General features: G+C 36.0%; 1 protein-coding gene and 1 pseudogene across 1 annotated transcript; both read right to left on the minus strand.

Moving 5' to 3' along the window:
* Positions 1 to 7,447: 7,447 nt before the first annotated feature.
* LOC129315441 (uncharacterized GPI-anchored protein At1g61900-like) lies at positions 7,448 to 16,085 on the minus strand (annotated as a pseudogene).
* A 124-nt stretch (positions 16,086 to 16,209) lies between these two features.
* On the minus strand, positions 16,210 to 24,145 carry LOC129315440 (aconitate hydratase, cytoplasmic-like). Its single transcript, XM_054959106.1, has 20 exons — positions 23,689 to 24,145; positions 23,300 to 23,404; positions 22,915 to 23,075; positions 22,723 to 22,815; positions 22,132 to 22,317; positions 21,876 to 22,037; positions 21,589 to 21,733; positions 21,341 to 21,483; positions 21,182 to 21,238; positions 20,990 to 21,069; positions 20,799 to 20,874; positions 19,661 to 19,846; positions 19,433 to 19,500; positions 19,183 to 19,301; positions 18,953 to 19,074; positions 18,163 to 18,261; positions 17,589 to 18,068; positions 17,097 to 17,195; positions 16,752 to 16,994; positions 16,210 to 16,577 (listed from the first exon to the last, which is right to left on the minus strand). Exons 1-20 carry the CDS (start codon positions 23,957 to 23,959, stop codon positions 16,509 to 16,511), a joined length of 2,964 nt encoding a protein of 987 aa, XP_054815081.1. The 5' UTR covers positions 23,960 to 24,145; the 3' UTR covers positions 16,210 to 16,508.
* Between the last annotated feature and the right edge of the window lie 3,519 nt (positions 24,146 to 27,664).

Consider the following 27,664-nt stretch of genomic DNA (forward strand, 5'->3'; position numbering starts at 1 on the left):
GCAACGTAAAAGATGGTGTAGAGGTAAACTTGATCGCCAAAAAGTGAGCCGATTTGGTGAGTCGGTCTACTATCACCTAAATAGCATCCTTACTCGAGGGTGTTCTTGGCAGTCCAGTGATAAAATCCATGGAAATATCATCCCATTTTCACTTTGGAATATCTAACGGTTGCAGTGTTCCAGCTGGCTTCTGATATTCTATCTTTATTTTCTGACACGTTAAACATCTAGAAACAAATTCAGTTACATCTTTCTTCATTCCTGGCCACCACCAACCTCGCTTCAAATCATGGTACATTTTAGTTATACCGGGATGAATTGTATATTTGCTCCTATGAGCTTCTTCTAAAAGGATATTCCTCAATCTTGGATCATTAGGTACACAAATTTTACCTTTATACCTCATCACTGTGTCCTCAGAGATGGTAAAATTTGGGGCCTTACCTACCATTATCTCCTTCCTTATATTCCTTAAGTAGTCATCACTCTGCTGTAAGACTCTGAGATCTTCCCAGAATTTGCTCTCAAAGTCTGCTACCTGGAGTGCGGCCATTTGATGTTCAATCACTTCTACTGGAACATCATGAAAACTGTTCCACAAATGATATTCATGAACCATCAAATGTGCAGCATGAATAGTCTTTCTACTTAAGGCGTCAGCTACCACGTTAGCCTTACCCGGATGGTAATGTAATTCAAAGTCATAATCCTTCAGAAATTCCATCCACCGTCGCTACCTCATATTAAGCTCTTTTTGATCAAATAAATACTTCAGGCTCTTATGGTCACTGAAGATTTGAAACTTAGATCCATACAAGTAGTGTCTCCATATCTTTAGAGCAAACACAACTGCAGCTAACTCCAAATCATGAGTAGGGTAATTTTCCTTGTGTGGTCTCAACTGTCTGGAGGAATAGGCAACCACTCGGTCATTTTGCATCAAAACACATCTTAAACCCTTTAAAGAAGCATCAGTGTACAGAGTGTACGGCACCACAGGGTCAGGAATAGTCAACACTAGAGTAGTGGTTAACCTCTTTTTCAATTCTTGAAAAGCAGCTTCACATTTGTCAGTCCAAATAAATGGGGCATCCTTCTTAGTCAGCTTAGTTAAGGGCATCACAATTTGCAAAAATCTCTTAATAAAGCGACGATAATAACCTGTTAAACCTAGAAAGCTTCGTATCTTTATAACAGATTTTGGCTGTTCCCACTTCATCACTGCATCAATCTTGCTAGGATCCACCGCAACTCTGTCTCTGGACACAACATGGCCCAAAAACTTTACTTCTTGGAGCCAAAATTCACACTTGTTTAATTTGGCATAAAGCTTATGTTCCTTCAAAACTTGCAAGACGATTCTTAAATGCTCACCATGAGCCTCCTCATCCTTTGAATAAATAAGAATGTCATCAATAAACACTACTATAAACTTATCTAAATAGGGTCGAAAGATCCTATTCATGTAATCCATGAATACCGCAGGAGCATTCGTAAGTCCAAACGGCATCACCATGAATTCATAATGCCCATATCTCGTCCGAAATGCTGTCTTAGGTATATCCTCTGCTCTCACTTTCAATTGGTGGTACCCTGACCTTAAGTCAATCTTTGAGAAAACTACAGATCCCACAAGCTGATCCAGCAAATCATCGATTCTCGGAAGTGGATATTTGTTCTTGATGGTTACTTTGTTCAATTGTCTATAATCAATGCAAAATCGGAGGCTTCCGTCCTTCTTCTCTACAAAAAGGACTGGAGATCCCCAAGGTGAAACACTCGGTCTGATGAAACCCTTCTCAAGTAGCTCTTCAATTTGCTTTTTCAGTTCCACTAACTCTGAAGGGGACATCCAATAAGGAGCCTTAGAAATTGGCCCTGTACCGGGTACCAATTTAATTGAGAAATCTACCTCACACTTTGGGGGTAAACCGGAGACTTCGTCTGGAAATACATCCGCAAATTCTTTGACAATTGGGATATTCTTCACGCCTTCATCAATCTCAGCTTGGATAGAGAAGAAACCATGTAAGCTTGGCAACCCTTCTTCATACATCTATCAACTTGCGCCGCCGATAAGAAAACATGATCTTGAGTCTCGACTGGGGTCACCGACAAAGAAGATAAAGACACACTCCTCTCTCTACAATCTAGGATAGCACCATTTGCAGCCATCCAATTCATTCCCACAATTACATCCATACCTCTCAGTGGTAGGATAATTAAGTCCATAGTTGTTTTCCTATTTTTAAACTCGACCACTAGGTTAAGGCATGCCTTAGTAGTCCTCACAGATTCTCCCGCAGGAGTAGACACATTCATATCAAAAGGTAAAATACACACAGGAAAATCAAGGTTCTTTATGCAAGTTTCAAAAATAAAAGAGTGTGTAGCACCCGAATCAAATAGTGCAATAATATCATGATGAAGGATTTTGATGTTACCTCTAATGGCATCTGGGGAGTTCATGGTGTCCTGAGTAAGAGCAAACACACAGCCAGAGACAGTAGGATGTTGGGAAGGGTTCTTCATATTTGAGCCCTGGTTGTCCCCACAAAACTTTGCAATATGACCGGGTTTCCCACAAATGTAACAGACCCAGCACTGTTCGAAATGACGACGCCCGCATTTAGTGCACTGCTGAGAGCTCGCTGTACTCGGGGTAGGGGTAGATATTGTTGGGCTCCTCTGTTACCCGTGATAACTACTATGATAGCTCCTCTATCCTTGGCCCCTTTGAAATGGACCCTTCTGCCTTCATTGATTCCATGAGCTACTCGAACGTTTTTCTTCATAATGCCTCCGGTGGGTCGAGGGTAGGTTGGGGGTCTACTATATGAATAATCCTTCTTCTCTCTCTCGACCTCCTTCTTACTGCGAGCTACTACTTATAGTTTTATGCACATTTCGTCATAATCTCGGATATCTAGATGAGCCAATTGCTCCCTCAATTCTGGTCTAGCCTTCTCCAATAAGTGCTTGGCCTTCCATTCAAAATCATCCCTATACTGCAGGTACGTGGAGTATCTAGATAACTCCTGAAACTTAGCAATGAATGTGTCCTTATTGAGGTTCCCTTGCTTAAAGGCATAGAACCCGCTTCCTTCTCAGACCTTAACTCTGATGGAAAGTAATGCCTGAATAATTTTTCCTTGAATTCCTCCCAAGTGAGTGTAGAATCATCCCTAAGCCCTGCTGTTTCCCACCAATCTCTTGCTCCTTTCACTAGGAGCACTAATGCTACTTGTACTTTTTGATTGATGGTGCATGTGACTACTCGAAAGATGGATTCGAGTCTCTTCACCCATTCCTCTACCACGGATGGTTTAAGGTTACCATCAAACGTAGGAGGGTTAAACTTCCTAACAGTTTCCCACACATCAGTAATGGTCGGTGGGACTCTCTGTTCCTCCTGCCTAATTTCCTCCCTTCTAGACTCATGATCTCTCTGAGTGGCAGGATGTGAGGAACTGCCTTCCCCCACATGACTCTCAACATGAGCCCTATCTCCATTTTCAGTTACCTTTTACCTCTTTAGCTCTGTCAACTCTTGTTCGTATCCTTGAACCTTGTCTGTTAATGTTTTTACAAGCATTCTTAATTCCGCCAAGTCAGGCTCCTCATTTGGCAGTGGCGGTGGCAGGTGCTCATGTTAGAATCCTGAGTTACCACGAGTAACAGGCATTTTCTCTCCCCTCCTAAAGGATACAAAATATAAATAATAAAATTAGCCTAGCTATATAATGGCCATACAATGAGAAGCACCATAATAATGTATATTGCCAACCGACTATATGCAATGCACCATACATAATAAATACATATTAAATTCACACAAATAATAGTTTCAAACAAAAATTTAAATAAGTATTACTAAAATAGAGGCTCGAAACATAATGCTCTGATACCAATATGTAACACCCTCAAATTTACAAATCGATTTTTTACAAATTATTAATTCAACAAATTATTTTTTTTCATTGAACCCTTATCATATCCTTATCATGGTAGAAAAGACAATATATCAAAGGTCTTAAAATATCTCAAAAAGCAATTAGAACCATGAGGGACAGACAGGATCCTCATGTCATGATATTCAAATCAGATCATAAATCAAGAGGGACAGACATAATCTTCTTGGTCATATAAATACTTTTAATAAAAAGGATTAGAGTTTACATGCTTCACAAAAAAGATATGTCCTAAGTTGGCACAAGATACATTGTATAATCTAAAATAAGAGGCAACGTAAAAGATGGTGTCTCATACACCATAATTACACCTCTGATGCTTTCTCGGCCGGACTCGCTCCTGTAAAAATATTAACCACGGGGAATGAGACTAAAAAGTCCCAATAACCAGAAATTAATATGTAATGATGCATGCGGATGTAACTAATCATGCGATTGTTAAGTGGGCACACAAAACATTTAACCGAACAATACTTCCAAACAAACCGAACAAGTATTTAATTTGCATGACTGCACCTTATATCCTCCTTTCGCCATGCTCGGACGCCAAATCACCCGGCCAAAGGTGAGTTGAACCAAGCGACATGCCACTCATTGGGTCCAACGAGGACTTATCACGTGGTAATAATTAACCGAACAGAAATTCCCATTAACACCATACATTAAAATATCCTGACAAGTCATGCATCATTCAAATATTCAAACAGAAATATATCCGAACAATAATATCTCATCATGATAAACAAAAAATAAATTTTTAACCCACTTGGCAATGATTTTACGGAAGTATATAACAGTATTTATTTTCAATAATTCATAATTTTTCCAAACAACAAAACAACACATAACCATTCACAAACACACCCATCACAACACATTAATAATGGTTACCTTGTGTCTTGAATAACAAGTTCCCCTTCACAACTTCTTTTTCACTACTATCTTTATCAATATAATCTACATAATTATTTCACAATACTATATATTAATTTTACATTAAAATAAATAACTCTAATTTAAATAGTTAGAAAGTCTTAGATCTATAATCCATATTAACACTAATTTAAAATTTATCCCTCATTTAATTTTTCAAATTCTTTTCTAAAATTCTCGTACCCTAATAAACTATTTCTTTTATCCTCAAATCACTTCTAGTATCACAATTTCATCCTTCTATATTCTAAAAATTTGTCCAAAAATAAATTAAATTTTAAAATTATCCTGAAGCCTCAAATCACCTTTCTATAACCTCAAAAATATCTATTCATACTTAAATAAATATTTAATAATCATAGGTTTATCCCTACATCTCAGATTCCACATAAATTCAACCATATAGATCTAGATTTTAACTCAAAAATTCTTAAACATGAGTTTCAACCTCAAGAAAATATTCTATAATATTTATTATATCCCTAAGAGTTTTAACCTATATTTTTAATCCATCATATCATCAGATTAATTATCCTATAGAAAAATTCTAATCAAAATATTTACTCTATCCTACAAAATAATCATATAACTAGAAAGCTAATATTATTTAGAAAATAACTATAAAATTAATTTTGTAACTAAATAAATTTTTAAATGCTAATCTAAACAGGAAAGTTAGAACATACCTGAAGAAAAAAAAAATAATCTCCCTTGCGAGAAAACACCGAGCAACATGAGAGGAAGAGAGAAAAATAATATAAAAATGGGATTGTGAGTCCCAAAATTATATTAAAAAAACTATAGGTTTGAATTTAATTATTCAAACCTTTGGGCCAAAAGTTGTAATTTTCTCTAAATTGCATCTTAGCCTCTCATGCTTCCTAATGCATACACCCCTCCTTTTTATACATGAAGGCACCTCTTCTCTTCTCTCATCTAACTAATGTGGGACTTAGAAACAACAACCTTCCACCCCCTTTTTTTTGTTCCTTCTACCTTCTCTTTTTTTTTTAACACACACATAAAAAAAATTATTTATGTATTATATCTTAACTAAATATTGCTTATGTGATTTTAAATTTAAATTTTTAAATTCATAATTAAATACCTAATCATAATATTATTTCTAAATAACCTCAAATAATATAAATTCCTATTATTATTATTTTTTTTCTCAAAACCTAAATTCCACAATTTCTTTATTATATAAAAATCAGGATGTTACAGTCGGCCCTTTTCGGCCCGTTTATAATTTTTAAAAAAATTATAATATAAAAATAAAAGATTAAATACATAACTCAAAGAAATAAACATATTAAATGCATTCATCCATCCCTCATTTATTTATTAAAATTTAGCTGATAATATTAGCTAAGTTTAGTTTTAATTGGTATTCACTTTGACGTTGCTATTTGATATTAGACCTAAATGTTTTAGTTTTTCTTATTGTTTTGGTGTAAATTGATTTAAATTTATTTTCTTAAACTTAATTTTATGAATAATAACTTTTTTGATGATTATAAATATATTTTTTATAATTTTTAATTAAAAAATAATTTTTAAAAAAATAGGGCCAAGGCCCTTTAACCCTAAGGGCTAGGGCCAAGCCTTAAAAAATAAAACCCTGATATGCAATCAAGCTTATTAAAGCCAGCCCGTTTAGGCCCTGGCCCTTCAAAGGCTGGCCCTTTAAGGTTGGGCTGACCCTAATTGACAGCTCTAGAGATAGTAGCTCCCGAGCCCACGTCATTGCAGAATGAAAGGATTGATCCAATGGTGAACCGCAAAGGCAAGAGAGCCGATGATCAAATCAAGAATCATCTTGCATCAAGAAAAAAAAAATCATGAATCATCAATTTTTTGTTGAAAAATTACCTCTAAATCTCATAAAAAAATTTATTATCCAAATATCTCATAAAATATACAAAATATGCTTAAATCTCAAATCCTATGCATTTTTAATTTGACAAAAGATATTTATAATTGTGCAACAGGTTTTTACAACTTACAAAAAAAATAATAATTTATAATAATAAATTATAAATGTTTATTATCTAATTATAAATACCATTTGTTAAGTTATAAATGCATAAAATTTAAAATTTAAAAATATTTTATAAATTTTATAAAACCTTTTAATAATAAATTCTTTTCTATAAAACTTAGGTTTAATTTTTCTTTTATTTTGTCAGGGCGAATTATCTATTTAAAATTTTTAGCGTTTTTGTATTTATTTTTGGACCAGCAGTGTTTTTATATTTATTACATCAAGAAAATCTTATAAGTGGATTTTCCGGGTCTGAAAGTGGAAGTTCCCTCTCGACATAGTAACGCCATCGAAGATCTTAAATTTCTTGATGGAGTGAGAATTACGTTATCGGTATCGCTTCTTAATAATCATTTGCCAGAACCATTACGTCTCCGAATAGGAGAGAGAAAGCTTTACAAGTATTTTGCTAGTCGCTTCTGAACTTCAAAGGAAAAGAACATTAAGTTCTGAAATGTGCAACAATGGAAATTAAAGATAACCATTCAATTTTTTTTTTCATTTATTATGTAAAGTTGTTACCTTTCTCAAAAGGCAATGAAAAAATACTAATAGAATACTGCCAAGAAGGTAAAAAACATTACAATTTCAAATTAGGCAGTGACAATATTATGAACATGTCGGATGATTGAAACCCCATTAGGAATTCCACAGGGGTTCTTCAGCAACGTCTCAGGAGCTGCAAAATATGCAAAAAAAACTCGAGTGTCCCCTTTTAGCCCAAGATCAAAAAAGCATGCTGAGAAGAAAACTGGTGAAGAGGCAAGGCAAAACCAAGTTCTTGATGGAATGACCTGCGCCAATGAAAATAAATTAGAAACTCATCCATTTATGGATATACACAAAGACTCAATCTTCAATCAAGGATTATATATCTAGCAACAAATCCATCTTTACAAACAAGTCCCTGAGGTTGACATTGGTAATACAGCTGAGGAGCTCCGAGATTCAGAGCAAACTCAACTATTTAGAAGCCGCACATAAAGTTTCTTCTATTTCTGTTTCTTGTGCCCTTTAAAATGCTCTCAAAGATTTAGCATTAGTATTACATCTTATTAGAGATAACAACAAACTTAAGCCTACACCTGACAGCTTAAACGGGTGAAGTTGATTCCTACTGTTGCATGTGAATCTTTCCAATCAAGTGGTCAAGAGACAAAAAACACTAATTGGAGAGGCCTTGACTATAGGCTTAAGAAAATGAAAAGGATGAGACAAGAGTGATGACTCTTACCATTTTGTGTAGATGTTGTTGCAGGAAGAGATGGAAGTTTTGTAGCTGCAAACACATTAATTCCATGAACAAATGGGTTAGACATGATAAAAGAGTTAAAAATACATCTACTTATTTATTTTCCCACGGAAGAAGGTTATACATGCATCACCATTGCAGGAGAGAAAAATGATACATGAAAGGTGTTGGACATACTTGAATTGCAAGAGGCAACCGCATATGATGCTGAAGGCCATGGAGCTACAATGTTGTCATTAAGGTCACAAATGAATCCAATCCCTGAAGTACCATCAAGCTCTGCATCTGAAGGCAAGCTTGGCAAAAGGCAACCGGATTCTAGATGAAATAAAACAATTGATCCCCATTAGATGCTACAAACACCGAGTTAAAAGAAATGTCCATAAAAATTTCAGACATAAACTGTGTAGTTCAATGCTGTATATCCACCCACAGTATCTTAGCTAAAACAAGCGTGCAACTATTTCGTGGCAATGGCTATTGCAATTAGCTTATGATATTTCACATATTTGAACCTCAACTAAATGGATCCTTCGGTGAAATTAATAAAAATATGGAAGTTAATCAGAAAAACCTGATGAGAAGGGGTTGCCAGGAAACATTACAGACTTCGTCATCATTTCAGCAGCATGCTTCAGAGATAAAATATCTATTGATAGAAGTTTCATGCTATAAATAATGATACCTTGAGGTGCTACTGATCCATCCAAGAGAAAATCGAACGACCATTAATGGTAAATTGTGGAAAACGACTAATACATGGGAATGGGGAATAATAGGGGTAATTAGGGGAATTAGGAATATAAAGGTAGTTTGGGTATTTAGATATATTCTCTATAAATAGGTCTCTGGGTTGTAATGGATCATTATGAATGGAATTAATCTCTCTCCATTCCTTTCCAATAAAAAAAAGAAGCTAATCGTTTGTAAGTGGGATTCATACCAGAATGACCACCAATAGCATCAGCATGAAAAAATTGAAGTAAATCCTCTCGGAGTCCACGATCAGCCCCTACTACAAGTTTACTCTTCCTTGTCAACAAATGGTGCTACCATGCATACTTACAATTGGACAAGGGGTCATGTTCGAGACTCTTAATTAGTTGCTGTAATTGATCATCAAGGAGCCAAGAGTCACATACTCTATCATATAGGGGAGAAATAGGCGTCAAAATAGCCAAACAGTTCCCAATAGAGCGTCCAGAAAGAGCATCAACTGTTGTATTGTCGCAACCCTTGCAGTAGACGATGTCATAGTCAAGTCCCCAAAGCTTATGAAGCCATTTACAATGCTCTTGGCTTAAATCCTGCTGTTCTAATAAATGTTTCAGGGGCAAGTGGTCTGTTTTGATAATGAATTTTTGCCCCTAAATATAAGAACGCCATTGCTTGACAGCAAAAACAATAGCTAGCAGCTCAAGTTCATAAGCAGATAATTGGCGCTTGCGAGTTGAAAGGGACTTACTAGCAAAAGCCAAGAGGTGACCCTTTTGAGATAGAATTGCTCCCAAACCATGTCCCAAAGCATCAATTTCAATCACAAAAGTTTCATTAAAGTTAAGAAGGGCAAGCATTGGGGGAGAGAGCATAGCACTCTTGAGGGATTCAAAGGCTGCTTGAGCTTGAGGAGACCATACGAAACATTCATTCTTCTCCAATAATCCAGTGAGGGGGCTACTAATAGAACCATATCCCTTCACAAAACATCGGTAATACCCTGTGGGACCAAGAAATCCGCGTAATTCCTTGACCGAAGAAGGAATAGGCTAAGAGGCTTTGGCTTTCAGTTTCTTCGGATCTGCCTGAACGCCATGAACAGTGATGACATGGCCAAGATAATCTATATGGTTTGCTACAAAAGTGCACTTAGAGGCCTTAGCAAACAATTGATGGTGCCATAACAGTGATAATGTTGCTATCAAATGATCTAAGTAAGTTACCCAATGTTCGCTATAAACTAAAATATTATCAAAAAAGACTAAAATAAACTTCTGCAAGAAGGGTCAAAAAACCGAGTTCATAAGACCCTAAAAAGTAGCAGGAGCATTGGTAAGGCCAAATGGCATAACCATAAATTCGTACAAGCCATCATGAGTACGAAAAGCTGTCTCGTCAATGTCCGCTTGATTCATTCGAATCTGATGATAACCAGCACGGAAATCCAATTTAGAGAAAAATTGAGCTCTAGTAAGCTTATCCAAGAGTTCCTCTATAATTGGAATTGGAAATTTATTCTTGATAGTAGCCTCATTCAACCTTTGATAATCAACACAAAAACGCCATGTACCATCTTTTTTTTTGTACTGAAACAACTAGAGCAGCGAAGGAACTATGGCTTTCTCTAGTAATCCCATTATCAAGCATCTGTTGTACTTGCTTCTCAATTTCAGATTTCTAAATAGGTCCATACTGATAAGGCTTGCAAGAAATCAGATGGTTCACTTTGAGGGAAATAGTGTGATCAAAAACATGTGATGGGGGTAGAGTGGAAGGCTCAGCAAACACATCCAGAAATGAGTTTAAAACAGCTTCCAACTCAAGCTACTGATTGGCAGAAAGAGATGAGTTTTGGAAAGATTGTACCTGAAGTTGAAGAGGAGCATGAATGAGGTAGAGAGTATCTGTTGGTAACCAAAGACCATCCGAAATGGGTGGGTGAACAACAGGGTCTGGTAACTTGCACCCTATGCTGTGAAATTCAATGAGATTCTCATCTTTGTAAAATTCAAACAAATTTTCAGTCATATCCATAGTAAATTGCCCTAATGACTTGAGCCATTGTGCCCCTAAAATCATGTCATACGCCCCAATATTCATTATTAAGAAATCAGAAGAGAAGACGGAGTCGCCAATTTCCCACTCTAAATTAGGGCAATACTGTGTAACTAAAAGCTGGCGAGCGTCTGCTATAGTAATGCGAACTCCTTGCTTTTCTTGAACAGGTAATCTGAGTCTCTTAGCCAACTTCGAATCAATTGTACTTAAAGAAGCGAGAAGAATAATTGTTTGCATTACAAGGGAAGTATAACAAGGCTAACCTTGGAGAGAAAAGTCCTTTAGGCTTATATGACAAAGTTTAGATATATTTTAGGAGATGCTAGCTTTCTGCAACTTCTTGCCAAGCGATGCAGCACATTTCAAGGCTTGGAGGTTGGTTATGAAGCTCTGGTTTTGCATGTATGAAACATAACTCTTTATAGATTTGCAGCAAGCTGTTTGGTTCCTTATTACATGTCCACACTCTTCCACAACATTGGTTACACTGGGAAAGTCCAGCGGACAGACTGAACCAATTAGTCGAATAACATTGAACACCGACAAGTCAGATGCTGTCTTTATATGAATACGCCAATAAATTAGCCAAAGTTGTAAATAGTAAAGCAAGATCTATGAGGCCTAGTCTCCTTTTCTTTTGCATTCATTTTCAGAACTCACCTTTATTTAGGTTGCAATTAGCAAGTGCTCTAAAAAGACCATTTGCAACGGCAGGGTCAAGCTTACTAGCCAGCAAATGAAGGACAATACCCTTACAGTCATTGATCCTGGCCATCTGCTCAGGCAGCTTTTGTCCCCATCTATATTTGACAAATCATTTAGGGTAATTTTTTTAGCAGCATAATTCATGGCATTTTGGCAAACTTGGTCACAACACTCATTTACAGGATCAATATTTCTACAAGCGGTCAGTAGTCTAGAAGTGTCTACAATGCTCTCAAATTCATCAACAGCCACAATGGGACAAGATGCTTCAGTGAGATTTGCTGGATGGACTGAACATGTGTTTTTCAGGTCCTCATTTGCTCCTTGACTGACCAGAATCTTCTGAATATCTGAGAGGCAGTGGCTGGCATGAGTTATGTTCAAAGCTAGCTGCCCGGAGTATTTACCTGACTGCCCAATAAATGTCCCCAACATGGCAATATATTGAGGACAACATACTACATTTGCCAAATATTTAGCAAAAGAGCTCAAACAGTCAGCGGCAGTTGTGCTCAATATGTGTTCTGCAGCTGAGAGATTTAATGAACAAAGGCCTGGATAGTAAAATAGTATTTCAGGTCATCTCAGAACTTGTGCCAGACAAACAAATGAAATAGCATATCCAGTGAAAAAAACATAATTTCATAACTCGTAACCAGCCAAAACCCCCTAGGGGCCGCACCTAGGGCCTTATCTCATTCTTAGTATTTGTCGTATGATGCAATTCTCAGCCATAGGTTAATTCATGGTGATGAATTTAATCATCCAATAAAGTAATTAGGGAGGAATCATAACAATTTAGCTCAATGCAAGAACATCAAAATCCACCAAAACAATTTAGAAGTCAAAACACTTTTAGGATGAAACATTGGAATTGCCGTTTGAGATTCGATCATCTGATCGTATTGATGAACTAGAGCACCACCTTGAGCTTCAACAAGTCATGATTGAATCTACCAACACTTGTCTGGCCCAAAACTACCATTTTACATCCTAATTTACCTAATTACCCTTACTATTCCCAATTCCCGTGTGCCATAAGATATATGACATGCGCATTCTGAAAGAAGAGATGCGTCAAGCTGTTTTGCATACATTTACAAAAGATACTCGGTTATTATTGATCCAGATATGCTAACCCATCTTCACCGCTAACCATCATAATGTGTCAAAGTGCTGTCAGTATGTGAGTAAATGTGCAGAAATTCATATCATAAGGTCTCACACAAAAGTTGAAAAATTAGAAGCAAACCATACCTGATAATTTTGGCAGAGTATAATTTGTGAATGGTTCCAGTGGGGAAGGAGCTAGAAGAGGATGAAGTGGTTGAGACTCTATACTTGGTGAGATATCAGGAGGCAGCACATCAACCTTAGTTGTGACAGAAAAGGAAACTTTTGCACCCCTTAATGAAGAGCACTGAAACATGTGAATACCTGTACGTAGGGAGTTTTCAGTTTAATCAACTCACTTTCAGAAATATGCACAAACTGATATCAAGTTTGTGATAATGTACTTATGTAAAATTAAAAAGACAACATGACGCAGCATCTGTATCCGAATGACATGGAGAGCTGCAAATGAGTTATATAGTACTTTGATCAACAATGCAAAGTTTCGATCTGTAGATCTGTAGACCCTTTTTGCACTTCCATAAAGTGCATTTTAAAGAATTTTCCATATCTTTAAGTTTTGGGTTATAACTGCAAATTCTCATGAAACTCAACAATGTACATAAGGTAATAATAGTGTCTAAGAAAATTCGATGAAGGTTGCCGTTTTTCACGGAGGTTTGTATCAAAGCTTATAACACCAATGAAACTTCAATCATAATTTGATGGTATACTTAGCCATTTATACCTTTAAAGTTCGTTGTAAACAAATTTTTCTTGCCCAAATTAAAGAACCTGCGGTTTTAGCTTCTTTTGCCCCCCAAGATTTGAAATATATAGCAATTCTTATACTGAATTAACCTCACACAACAATCATTATATTTATCATATGCAAGCACAATTCCTTGGTTCATCAAAATGTCATTGTGCTTGACATACTCATCTAAGACGAATTTCAGGAAAGCATGTACTAGTTTTATCGGTGAACGAAACAAATCTCAAAGATGGATGCACTGTATGACAATACCAAATTAAATTACAAAAAGCTTGAAACTTGAAGGGCTAAGTTATAATTTGAATGAAACCAAAACGAAAACAAAGAGTAACGAGAGGAGACTTACACAGGAGAAGAAGCAGAGTAATATGAAAAACATGAGTGCGAGAGAGAGCACCCTTCATATTTGCAGCTTGACAAGGAATGCCATAAAAATCATTTAGAAAACTAGCGTACAGGTTGCACCACTCCACTCACCTCTGACTTCAGACTTCAGATACTTTCGCTCTACTTCATTCAGACGTGAGCGAGGGACATGCTAGTACTGCATGTAACATCCAGGGGATGATCACGTGCAAACCACGTGATTCATTCAATGACTGTGAAGTTGGCGCGTGAGAGGTTGCTTGGTTTGTTAATCCCGTGTTACCTCGAATGCTGGCGTTGACACACCGTGCCTTTTGACCCGCTCGATGACTTTTAGGAACGGTTCGGGTGCTACCAGATAACAGGCTGCTTTCCTGAATATCTATATATCTATATATATATATATTTTTTTATGGGTTTTAACATATCGTATGATGCCCGCATTATTGTAAAAAAATTATTCATTATATACTTTGAGACGATTATTTAAATCTTAAATTAAATCTAACCATAGAGGGATAGATCTCTCCAAGGAAAGGTCTATCTAGAAAAAGGATAGGATAGAGTAAGTTGAGTGTCATAATAAAGAGATTCTTTTGCCCTTTTCGCCGTCTCTATACTGTAAACAGCGGAGAAGATAGCATTGAAAGTTGAAATAAAGAGTATTTGCGTGCAAGAATAAAGATAATTTAGTCATTCCACAAATTGACTGCATCAAAGGTAGATGAATTATGTAAATAATTTTTAGTAATTATGACAAAGTGCTTTTTAACAAGTGCCATCAATATCGTGACAAGGCTTAACATTTCAATAGAGGGCTTCATACCTAAACATATAAGAGCATGTACCATTTCAATTAATGGATTCTATCAATCTCTCTCTTTAGGGTTTAGAATTCTCTTGGTAACAAACAATTCATTCCTTGATTCTGGAACACGAAATAAGAAGCAAGGGGAAGATTGTCCTGTCTCCACATGATCACAAGAGAGGTGCAAGGTTCCAATAAATTATGCACTAAACTAGGGAATATTGCGCAATCAAAAACAGACATATTTACTTATCCCATGTGAAGAGGTGCCCCATCTGCTAGCTACCGTTTCCACTCTGCACACGTTAGAGTCTCTGAATATCAGCTGGGGCCTAATTAGTGTTATTGTATAAATGGTGCCATTAAACTGAAGGTTTCGTCACTCTCAGCTCATGTTGGCACCACAACAGCTAATTCAACTCAACAAGTGCTCACAAATTTGCTTTGACTTCTGACACATGGATGGTTTCCTCCAAAAATGTCATTCTTTTTCCTTAAAAAAAAAAAAAACAGAAACAGGTTCTACTATTCAAAGAATAAAGAAAACACTTGCAAAGTTATGTTAACATCTAATCCTAACCTTTCATCAACCACTACCAGCACCTCAAGAAAGATGCAATGTGTCATTTTGCACACAAGATTCTCGGCTAACTTGATACGTATGTTAAAATTACAGGATGATTATGTAGTAATGGACCTTTACGAATTAGAATTGTGAGTCTCGCATCAAGTCTCTTGCTTTAGTCTTTTGATGCGTCAGGTTTATTTTTTGTTTGGATATTCGTGGGGAAGAAGTGTTTGCCTTGAAAATGATGGATCAAAAGAATATTCTTTAGGGAAATGACAATTAAAAATCCTATAAAAACATTAATGACAATTAAAAACTCAATTATTGAAATCTCAATAACATATCATAACTTTTACTTTTAATAAATTATTTTTTATTAATTAACTTAAGATTTATAACCAACTGTAATAAATTTTTTACCAACGTTACAAAAATTCTCAAACATTTTTTGTTAATTTTTCAATTAACATAAAAATTTCACAAGTTTTTGGCTAGTGATCCACTTATTATCTTAAATTTTCAACTTACATCACCAAAAATACCAAGTATATTTACTAAATTTTTCAAATAATTTATTCACATACTAACAATTGACTATTAAAAATTCTATTATTACAAGTAATCTCAAGTATATTTCCTTAATCTTTCAAGCAACTTATTTGCATATTAACAACAGAGAATCAAAACTCATAATTAATTTTCATAAATTTCAATCAACATTATAAATAATTTTAAATATATTTAATAAATTTTTCAACTAATTATCTGCATTTTTTTAATTACAAATAAAGACTCTGTTATTAGAATTTTAATAATTCACAATCTCTAATTGCCACTTATACTGTTGTGGGATGTGTAATTGTCATTTTCCCTACTCTTTACCATCACGACCAACATAATGCCACATGCAACATGCATTTTTACTTTCACCCAAAAATATATGCAATTTTTACAAAGGCTTTTATACGTTGTTCCTATTATCTAATGGGGGCATAATGTATATCAGCAAGAATAGATAATCTAGAGTCAAGTTGCTGGCTGTTAACAGTCCTAAAAAACATTAAAATTTGTCCCTAAAAATGCTCTCTCCCTCAAAGGAGATCAATTCAAGATTATTGGAAATTTATTCTCTCACATTTTACAATTCAAGAAGTGCAGGCTTGAGCAGATGCCGCTGATTATCCCATCGATACATTCACTGTTGAATAAGGTTTCTTATAACATATGGAAGTATGCCTCTGTGATTGAAATAAGCAAGTTCCACCTGAAAATATGATATGGTTAATAACATAAAATCAAGGGAAAAAATCTGCAGCAACCGGCAGGTTTTTGAAACGCTAAATAGATAAAAGGCAAACCTTGACAGACATGCCACGTTCGGGTCTATGTAAACAATGATTTTTTGAAGAGAAAGCATGAAGTAAAATCTTAAATTTACCTCAGTGTCAAAGCGTACTGTGCAGGTGAAAGATCTTCCAGAATCAGTCATGACAGTGACATCTTGGCCAGGCCTTATGTCGGTAATTTTACTTGGGAGATCAATTGTGTATCGTTCATGACCAGTCAATCCAAGTGCGTCAGCATCCTCACCAGGTTTAAAGCAAAGAGGAATAATGCCCATTCCTACTAAATTACTACGATGAATTCTCTCAAAACTTCTAGCAATCACTGCTTTGACTCCCTGTTGTAAAAAATATTAAAACCATCAGCACATGTTAAGGAAACACAAAAAAAAAGTACAAAACACAGCTCCATAGTAGGTTCATAATATATAGTGACTAACCAATAGCATCGGGCCCTTGGCAGCCCAATCTCTTGAACTTCCACTACCATATTCGGCACCAGCCAGCACAACGGTGTCCTGCCCGGCAGCTTTGTATTTCTGGCATAAAATGATCCCAGCATATTAGAAAATAAGCAGTGCTGTAATAATAACACAATAATACCCTCGATTATGCCCTAAAAATGTGAGATCACAAATCGCAAAAGTAATGCTTCAAGTGTTCTCAACAAAAAGAAAAATTTTAAATTGCCAGTAATAAAAAATTGCTATCATCAGTTGAATAAACACGGCTTGAAAGTTGATACATGCAACCAAAAAATCGGTCGTAGAATGTCTCCCAGATAACTTGAAAAGCACAATAGGATAATACCACCAAAAATATTCAATAGAACACGTCATGCTATGCTCCTACAAAATTTCAATTGCTATAATAAAACAATATGCAACATTTATTAAAAACAAAATGCGACATTTGGGTGGAGCACAGCTCACCATTGCCGCATCAAATACAGAGAGTTTCTCCCCTGATGGAATGTGAATGGTTTGGGGGCCAACTTCCCCATTCAAAAGCTTGTTAACAAGACGGATGTTAGCAAAAGTTCCCCTAGCCATTATTTCATCATTGCCACGGCGGCTTCCATAAGAATTAAAGTCCTTGCGATCCACTCCACGCTCAATTAAATATTTTGCAGCAGGACTGTCCTTATGAATGCTTCCTGCTGGAGAAATGTGATCAGTAGTGATACTGTCACCAAAATTCAGCAGGCAATATGCATCCTTCACACCATGAGCTCCAGGAGGATCCATGGTCATGTCCTTAAAGTATGGAGGTTCATGAATATATGTGGAGTTGGGGTCCCACGAGTACAGGGTCTCCGCAGGAACTTGTAGTTGATTCCACATAGGGTTGCCCTTGGTAATAGCATCATATGTACTTCGGAACATTTCTGGTAACACACTAGATTGAACAGCCTAGACATCAAGTCATCCAAATTAAATGTGCTATACACACCTTTTTGAAGCTTTAGATTATTTAATACAAAGGGTAAGTTAGAAAATTATTTACCTCAGCAATTTCTTCAGTGGATGGCCAGATATCCCTCAAGAAGACACTCTTGCCATCCTTCCCTGTCCCAATTGGCTCCTTTTCAAAGTCAATATCAACCTGGAAAGTCAACCAAAAAGTATCTAATGAAGATCCAATCATGTGGAAACTGAAATGTTACCTTGATTAATCCCAAAGTTCCTATTTCAAAATTGCATAAAATTGAAAATTGATATGCATCCTATTTAATATAGCTTATAGATAGTTGATGCTGGCGGTAATATTAGTATTTAGTACATTGCAAGAGGTTCCAGGGCAATGAAAATATAATTATTTAACTTCACGAACAGATATTTTTCATTCCACAAAAACAAGACCATAAAAAAAAAAAAAACATTTCCTAGTTTCAAGCATCCAAGCAATTGCGCTTGTTTGTGTAGGAACATAAATCCACTAACAGACTTCTCCGAGTATGAAACTAAACAAATGAAAGAAAATAAGGTTTATGCAAACAAAATAAAGATGTAGACTAGTATGCAATACCCATGCTTTTGATAGGAATGGAAGCCACCGCTAAAATGGTCCAACATATTCTGTATCTCTCCCTCTCTCTGAAATTGATAAGCAACAGAGAGGATCCAACCTCATTTACTTCCCAGTTCCAGGTTCAAACCAAAGTCTAAGGACTTGATAACCTTATCTTAAGATGACTAAGATGATTCTTGCTCTTTAACAAGAGATATAATTCTGAAATTTTATAACCACCAAAAACAATTCACATGGCCATGATAACTCAATTAGACATACATACCGTGCCAGCAAGAGCATAAGCAACAACTAGAGGAGGTGAGGCGAGATAGTTAGCTCTGGTTAATGGGTGCACACGACCCTCAAAATTACGGTTACCAGATAGCACAGCAGCTGCTACAATATCTGCAAAAGACCACATGAGGATCGCATCAGTAGGGTAAATATGAAGCAGAACAGTCCATGAAGTAGGAGTTTATCTGCAAGTTGTAACAATAGGACTTTTAATATAACCATTTTCTGAAATGGCAGCAGAAACTGATTCATCCAAATCCCCTGAATTGCCAATACACGTTGTGCAGCCAAATCCAACAATATTGAAACCCTGCTCATTTAGAAATTTCTGCAGTCCACTGCCAAAAAAAAAAAAATCCAAATTCAGTGAATATTTCATTCCAATTGTGTGGATAAGAAGTAAAGCCATCATAGTGCAGACTACGATAGTAATGTAATATTCTCATGAATCATTAGTAACATAAAATACCTTTGAAGCAGATACTTTGTAACTACTCCAGAGCCTGGAGCAAGACTTGTTTTTACCCAAGGTTTGACCTGGCAAAGAAATTCAAAACAGTTGCCCTTAGAATCGAAAAAAGATATAACATAACATTACACAGACAATTTATTTCTTCTACTTCAAGCAGTGAAGGAAAAAAATGATCCACATCAAGGACATCAGGTAGGAAAGCACTAAAATATTTAAGAGCCCAACCTGCAAACCAAGCTCACAAGCCTTTTTTGCAACAAGACCAGCCCCCAGCATAACACTCGGGTTTGATGTGTTAGTACAGCTTGTGATTGCAGCAATGACAACACTTCCCTGTTTGAGCTCTGCTGGCTGCCCGTGGAATTGAAATTTGGCAACTTTACCTTGGGCCTCTTTTGGTATAGCAAATCCCTGAATTAAAGCAAAACAATCACATTATATTGTGTCACATTTATCATGCAACACTAATTGCAACATGAATGACTTTACCACAGCAAATTAAAGTAAAAGTAGGGTGGGAGAAGGATCTTATACTGATCCAGAATTCTCCAGAGTTCCAGATGCCCTTGGAGGCATTTACTCATAAGCTAGCACATGCATACAAGTAACAGAATAGACTCCTTAGCATCAACTAGTGTAGGCTCAATGCATCTGCATGGAGAGCGAGGTAAGCTCTGCTGGTCATGACTTATGAGTTATGAATAGTATAGCTTTTTAAAACTTCTATAAATATATTGATGTTATTGATATTGATGCTACGATTGAAGGCCTTAAACCTAAAGCACAATTTGCAACAATAGATGATAAGTGATAACAACAATGAAGTGGTTTCAATTTTCTCCAAGGATGGAAAACCATAGCAGTTACTGATGACAGTTGTGCTGGTGTAAGTGATCAACGTGTTATAATTTAACTGCACCCAGAAGTATCAATAGTAAAAAACACTTGCTGCTCCTATCATTCAGCAAGTGGACGAAATAGTTACAGCAGTAAAGCAATCATATTATTAGGAACGGAACTTCTATTCTAGGAGTTTCTGGATGAATATATAAATTAGAAAGTTGAAGATCTACAACCTTCAATCGTTCGTAATGAGAATATAAGTGAAGAAAATAGGTTAATTGCATTCTTTTATTCTGAAGCCTCCTATATACCTTGTACAGTGATAAGAGAGTGAAAAGAGAAGTATAAATTCTCCAAGAATACTTCCAAAAGATTTTTTTTTCAGAAACATAGTTTAGCTCATTACTAATACTACTTGTTGAAAGCTGATCCAAGTTATAAACTATGAAACTGTTTACTTCATATGGTATCAAAATATGAAAAATGGCTTTTCTGCTATTACTGTCACAGCATCACTAACCTTAAACCCAACTTTGTTATCAAGGCAAGCACGCCAATCAGCCTTCATTTCTTTCAAAGGAACCCGATCATGAGGTCTGAAAGTGTTCGGCCAATATAAATTAATATACAGAAGAAAGATATTAGATAGCAATCCAGAATCCAAAAAAACAAAAACATAAAGGAAAAATGTACAAAGGGCACATAACTTACCTCTTAGGTCCTGAGATACAGGGCTCAACTTCAGCAAGGTTTAATTCAAGATAGGATGAATAAACTCTTTCTTGTTGAGGCTGAATTAAAGAAAAGTATGTTAGAACATAGGATACCTCAAAACATACATACACCTTATTCTAAGAAAAGATGAAAAATTTAGACGTAGATCAGAACAAAGGATATTCTTACCTCATTATAGTCAACAAACATTTTGTTTGCCCTGAGATATGCCTCTATCATGGCCACCTATATTTAAGCCAAAACGAAGGTCAGCAAACACTACAAGCATTTCATATCCTATGCAAAAAATAAATAAGTTGACAAAAAGTAATAGTACTCAGTACTCACTGTCTCATCACTTCTTCCAGTTAACTTGAGGTATTGTAAAGTAATGTGATCTACAGGGAAGAAGCCCATGGTGGCACCATACTCAGGAGACATGTTAGCAATAGTGGCCCTGTCAGCTAATGATAGCTCACCCATGCCATCCCCTAAGGAACAAAAATCGAGAGTGCTCCAATTAGCCAGGACAAATAAAAATATGTTAACAAAATAAGAAGCACAATCAACAATATGCTTTATGATAACTTAGTTACCATAAAATTCAACAAACTTCCCAACAACACCATGCTTCCTCAGCATTTGGGTAACAGTTAAAACTAAATCAGTTGCTGTAACACCATTGCAAAGTTTCCCAGATAACTTGAATCCAACAACACCAGGCAAAACCATACTCATAGGCTGTCAATATTACAAGCACAGGGCATTAGTGCAATCACAATAGCTAAATCACTCCATATGTACATTTCAAGAAAAAGCAAATGGACATCCGGTTCAAAAAAAAGTTAAATAATCCATGCACACAAAATGAGATGTTATGTACCTGACCAAGCATTGCTGCCTCTGCTTCAATGCCTCCAACACCCCAACCAGCCACCCCAAGCCCATCTATCATAGTAGTATGGGAATCAGTACCAACCACACTGTCAGGATAGAGCAAGCCATCATTCTTAAAAACAACACGTCCAAGGTACTCAAGATTCACCTGGAAACCAAAGATGTTGCAAGCTCATATCAACAAATGAAAGCGATGTCTTAAATACAATTGAGTCACGTAGCTTATCTGCTTTTAAATGTACCTGATGCACAATACCAGAACCAGGAGGAACAACAAGCATGTTGCGGAAAGCATTCGACCCCCATTTAAGAAATGCAAATCTTTCCTTGTTTCTTTGGAACTCAAGCTCCATGTTGGCCTGCACTGCATTCTCTGACCTTGTTACATCAACTTGAACTGAGTGATCAATGACGAGATCAACAGGTACCTGCCAATGATATATTTTTAAAAAATCAGTGGTAGTTATAAGAAACATAGTAACATATAGAAAATTTCTGTGGAAAATCATAACATGAAACCCAAGCAGTCAAATATATTGGCGAATTATGATCCTAAGCATTGTGTATGACCCTCTTACTCTACTAATCTCAGAACTCCTGTTATAAGTATACAAGGGGAAATAAGATTACATGATTTGCATCTCGATCAGATAAAAGTGCAGGCACAAAGCTAACTTGACCAAATATAACACAAGAGATGTAATAGAACAGATAAATAAGTTTAAGGTGCATAAGGCATTCCAAGATGAATATTTAGAAATTTGAAACCATTTTTAGTGCCATCAATGAACAATAGAAGAAAGGCACATGCATGTGATAACTACAATGATTACCAGAGGGTTTATTTTGTCAGAATCACTGCCAAGCTTCTTCATAGCATCACGCATACAAGCTAGGTCAACAACAGCCGGGACTCCTGTAAAATCCTGGGGAAAGGAAGAGAGGTTACAAGGAGGATCACACATTATTTGCAATCACCCAGATAAAATAATGAATTACACTTTGTACAAAAGTCGATGCCGAACCTGCAGGAGAACACGAGCAGGCTTGAAAGGAATTTCAACTTGCTTAACAGAACTATTTTCCCAGTCAATAATCTTCTCAATATCTTCTTTCTTAACTTGGAAATTGTCACAATTACGAATGGCAGATTCCAGAAGAATTCTGATGGAATAGGGTAACCTATCTGCAATACATTAAGATGACAGAATTAGTAATTAAACTAGCTGAAAGAGTAATGTGCGATACTGGAGATGGAGAGACTAGTACTTTGTTAGACAAGTGATGCCCTGGAATGAGAGAAGCAATTTTTTCTTTTTTTACATTCCAAACAACATTTTGGTGTATTTAGAAAATAAGAAACATTCAAATGGCGAGAAGGAATCATGGCAAGTGAAAATAGTGAATTACCAATTCTTGGATCGTTCAGAGAAGGAAGGCTGTAGAACTTTCCGAACTCGCCGCCACCAGGCTTAGGGAGACTGGCCAAGTTTGCCTTGAAAGGATTTTCACCAGCTAATATGGCATAAGAACAATCAGTACAAAAATTTCAACGGCCGATATTTGACAGTTAGTAAGTTGATATCATGTCAAAGGAAAATGTAAAATTTATGTTTTGACTTTCGAATCATGCAGGGCTCCACATTTCAAGAAACAAAAGTAGAATTTATGATCGTGAAAATCATAGCGGACATCTTCGCTGCATCGATAGAATAAGATATATTCCGGGAAGAAAAATATCCACCGGATTAGAGAATGAAAAAGAGAGTCCAGAATTCTCGGAGTGAACAGGAGAGTACCCATAGAAGAGATCTTGCGTTGAAACTGTTCAATCATAGGAGCGATGGCTCTGATCTGAGCCCTGAGACTGACCGGAGACCTCCAGTCGACGCCGTGGCTCCACTGGGGAGCCAAGCTGCCAAATGATCGGGGCGTGGAAAAGAAGCTGAGAGGTCGGTGGCCAGACAAAGGAGGAGGTCTGGTAGGAGGATGGGCGGGGGTTCTAGAAAAGGATGGATGGAAAAGCTTAGTTCGGGAAGCTCGGAGAAGTGAAGAAGCTGAGGAATGCATGGTGATGGTCACGCATCCAAAGACAGTATGGGCCGAGTCAGGATAAGGAAGGAGGCGGTGAGGGTGAGGGAATGACTGGGAAAGGAGGAATGGCGCAGCTCTGATGGCTTGTGGCCCCTTCTGCAACTATAAAAGGGGAAGCAAGGCGTCTGGAGAGCAGCTTTGAACCGGGCTGCGTTCGTGCCTGAGGACCTGTTTGTTTGAAGCTGAAAATATAAGCATCTTTTCATGACAGAAAATGAGTAATTTTAATTAGTCCAAATTATTTAAAAAATATCTTATAAAAATTTTATTAAAATTATTTTATATTTATTTACAATAATAAAAGGTGATTATTTTAGCATTTGATTATTTTAAAATTTTACAGTATTTTGTGAATTTTTATTTATAAAAATAATTTTTTAATTGTTTTCAAAAAATTAAATAGATATAACAAAAGTTCACGAAATATATATTTTAAAAAAAATAAGTAATTTTTTTCAAAAAAAAGTTCAAACAAACAAGGCCTTATTTTAGAATGCAAGTGCGTTTTGGCATTGTGTTTTTTTTATTATTATTTTTCATGATACAAAAATTATAATTATAAATTTTGAAGTAAATAAAGAAATTTAAATTAGGAGGAAGGAGAGAAATCAAAGTTGTCATAAATTTCTGCGTGCCGCCTTGTCCTGGGCTCCGCAAATGCTCTTATCAATTGAGCTTTAACTTGTTTTTACGGAGTGTTTTTTTTTTTTTGCAACAAGTTGTATTGAATTTGAATGTCTCTAATAATTCAAGTCAAACAATGCGCAAACCTCTCCCTTATTGGACCCAATCATTGGCAATCCAATGACAGATGGTGTGTTAATAGCGAGGAGAATGAGAACACGTGGCTTATTTGGAATTATGAGTCGCGAGGTAAAGGGAAAATAGTTTATGAACCTACACTCTGATGGGCTTACGACCCTTGGATTTTTTGTTCTGTCCATTTGATAATATACTCTATACTAGGATGTGGATGTTAGTATGGTTCTAAATTCTAAACAGCGAGCATACAGTAACGGGAATGAGGTACCACAGCAGTGGATCTGATGCCCCCTGGCAAGTGGCAATTTTTCCGAAGCTGGTGGCCTTTGGCGTGGGGGCCAAGTTGCATCGTTCAGCCATCCCTTAAATGCTTCCAGAAGCTATCCTGCGATAGAGCTACAATTGCTCCCCGTCCCCTTCTCTCTCTCTCTCTCTACATATCAAAATTTTATGTTTCTTTCATGCAACGTCAAATATGTAATGATTTTTAATATTAAAAATGAGTACTTAATTGGCTGGTAATCAATAGCTTCAGGTCAAAAGAAAGAGGGGGAAAAGGGTAATCAATGGCCGAGAAACAGTGCGGCATCCCAGGGAAAAACTCAAGCTTTTCTTCTTCGTTGTATTTTCCGTCAAATGTGACAATTGCATTGAATCGATCTATTCATGTTGTTTCCATTTTCATATTGAATCAATCTATTCACTGCCACGTGGCAACGGAGTGCGAGTTAGTTTTTCTCAACCAATCACTGCTATCCAGTCCCAAAATGTCTGGATGATTAGTAATTGAAATTTCAATGTATTCATATTTAATGTGTCTGTCGTTTGTTCTCAATTTTATAAAGATTTTATAGAATAAATATCACTCATGCTAAAAAGTCTTTTTATTACCCCATCCAATATACAGTACCCAAGAATGAAAGGGTGCAAGGGCAAGGGGGATCCCCCCCAACCCCTATCATATATCCTTGAATAAAATTTTACTTTTCATTTGTAAAATAGTTTAAAATTGATTTTGGCCCCTCATTTTTTATTTTATTTTCTGTTTAGCTCCCCAACTAATAAACTCTACATCCGTCCCTCGTGCAAGTGAATCTATGTTCAATATTGCATAACTATAATTCAAATTCTCAAATTGTGATGAAAACGTCAATCACTCATAAATTTTAATTAGTTGGTTGTTTTTTGTAATTGTTTTATGTTATTTGGATAAAGGGAAGAGTGAGAATAAAATATAAATGATAGAAAACTCGGAGAAAAAATATTAAGAGTAGTAATTTTTTTCTGCTTTTATATGTTTGCTCAAATAGTTTTTTAAGTAGGAAGGGGAGAACGGGGAGTGAGGGAACGACAATGAAGGAAAGCAGAATCGCTTTCAAGTGATAGGAAGAAACGAAGGTGGGTCAGTCACACGTTGACAATTCCTTGCGTATGATTCTTCTTTTTTATTTCTCTTCTTTGTCTTTCCCCATGCAGCGAGTTCCATGAAACTTTCCTGTGCAGAATTCAATTCATTCTTTGCTTCTTATAACAGTATGAATAAAAGTCAGTCTCTCAATCAAGATATTGGCAAAATATCTTCACTTGACTCACCCTCTTCTTAATCACATCCAGACGTTGCTATATAAAAATATGACAACGTTATTATTACGAGGACATGTCAACGGCGCGCTCTACGTGGATTATAAAATCTACCTAGAATGGTGAATGCTTATTTTAAAATCGCCTTTAATATAATTCATTAAACACATGACAATGAAATTTGACATTGCTCTAGACGATGTTAGTTAGGATAGTTGTTTGTTTAATTTATGAACATCAAAGTAAATGACGTTGAAAGAGAAAATACAATACATTGACACCAAAATACACCAATGTTTTAGATATCTATGGAATCTCTTATAAAAAAAAAAAAACTATTGAGAAGCGTCTTGCGACAAGAATCATCAAAAAGGATCATCTAATAAAGACATGGAAGTAAGCATTTTATGATGTGAGATGATGCCTAGCAACCAAAATGGGACTGGGTATCATTTGGTACGTACAATAGAAATTAAAGGAGAGGCAATGTAAGTATGTTGGTGTTTGGTTGGTCAAATTCATTTCAAATGTTCATCAATATTCACATGTTAAGGTACATTTTTATTTTGGATTTTTTTTTATGAACGCTGAGTACCTTGCACTAATAAGGTGTGTTTGTTTGAGGGGAGGGGAGGGTTTTTAAGATACCTTATTTGGTTTGGTTTTTTGATTAGAGGGAGGGGAGGGGAGGGATTTTTAATGATCCTTTGTTTGATTTAGGAGGGAAGGGGAGGGGAGGCAATAATTAAATTACCGTTATACCCTTGTATTATAATATATATTTTTTAACATTTTATCACACAAATTTATTTTACATATAAACTCAAATTGTATATATTTTTTTTAAATTACCCTAATCTTGTCAAAAAAAAATTTTTTACTTCTTCACCCCAAATAAGTAAATTAAATAATACTATTAAATAATCTTATTAGTAAATTAATCTAAATATTAAACAATACTTTGTGAAAAAAATCAATGAAACTAATGATTTTATACCCCCTAATAATTGCACAAGATAATGCTAGTCTTTGATAACAATTGAGTAACAATTGTCATCATTAATAACAAAATATATTGGGCAATAGCATTTAATATATTGATCATGCTTAAGAACCACATTTTGACATCTAGCTAACAAAATATACAAAAATTATCAATAAAAGTCATCATTTAATTAGAACTATAAAACATCCTCATTGTCACATCCTTCGTACTGGTGCTGGATACTGAGTTGCTGCTCTAAGCCTATCATTATCAGCCATAAGAAACCAATATATGTCAGGTAATCTTGCAGCATCAATCCCACACTCTTCAAGCATTTTCCAAATTTCTTCACC

The sequence above is a fragment of the Prosopis cineraria genome, unplaced genomic scaffold (assembly GCF_029017545.1).
Source record: "Prosopis cineraria cultivar Desert tree isolate PC_DT_omini unplaced genomic scaffold, ASM2901754v1 PC7, whole genome shotgun sequence".
Classification (NCBI taxonomy): Eukaryota; Viridiplantae; Streptophyta; class Magnoliopsida; order Fabales; family Fabaceae; genus Prosopis; species Prosopis cineraria.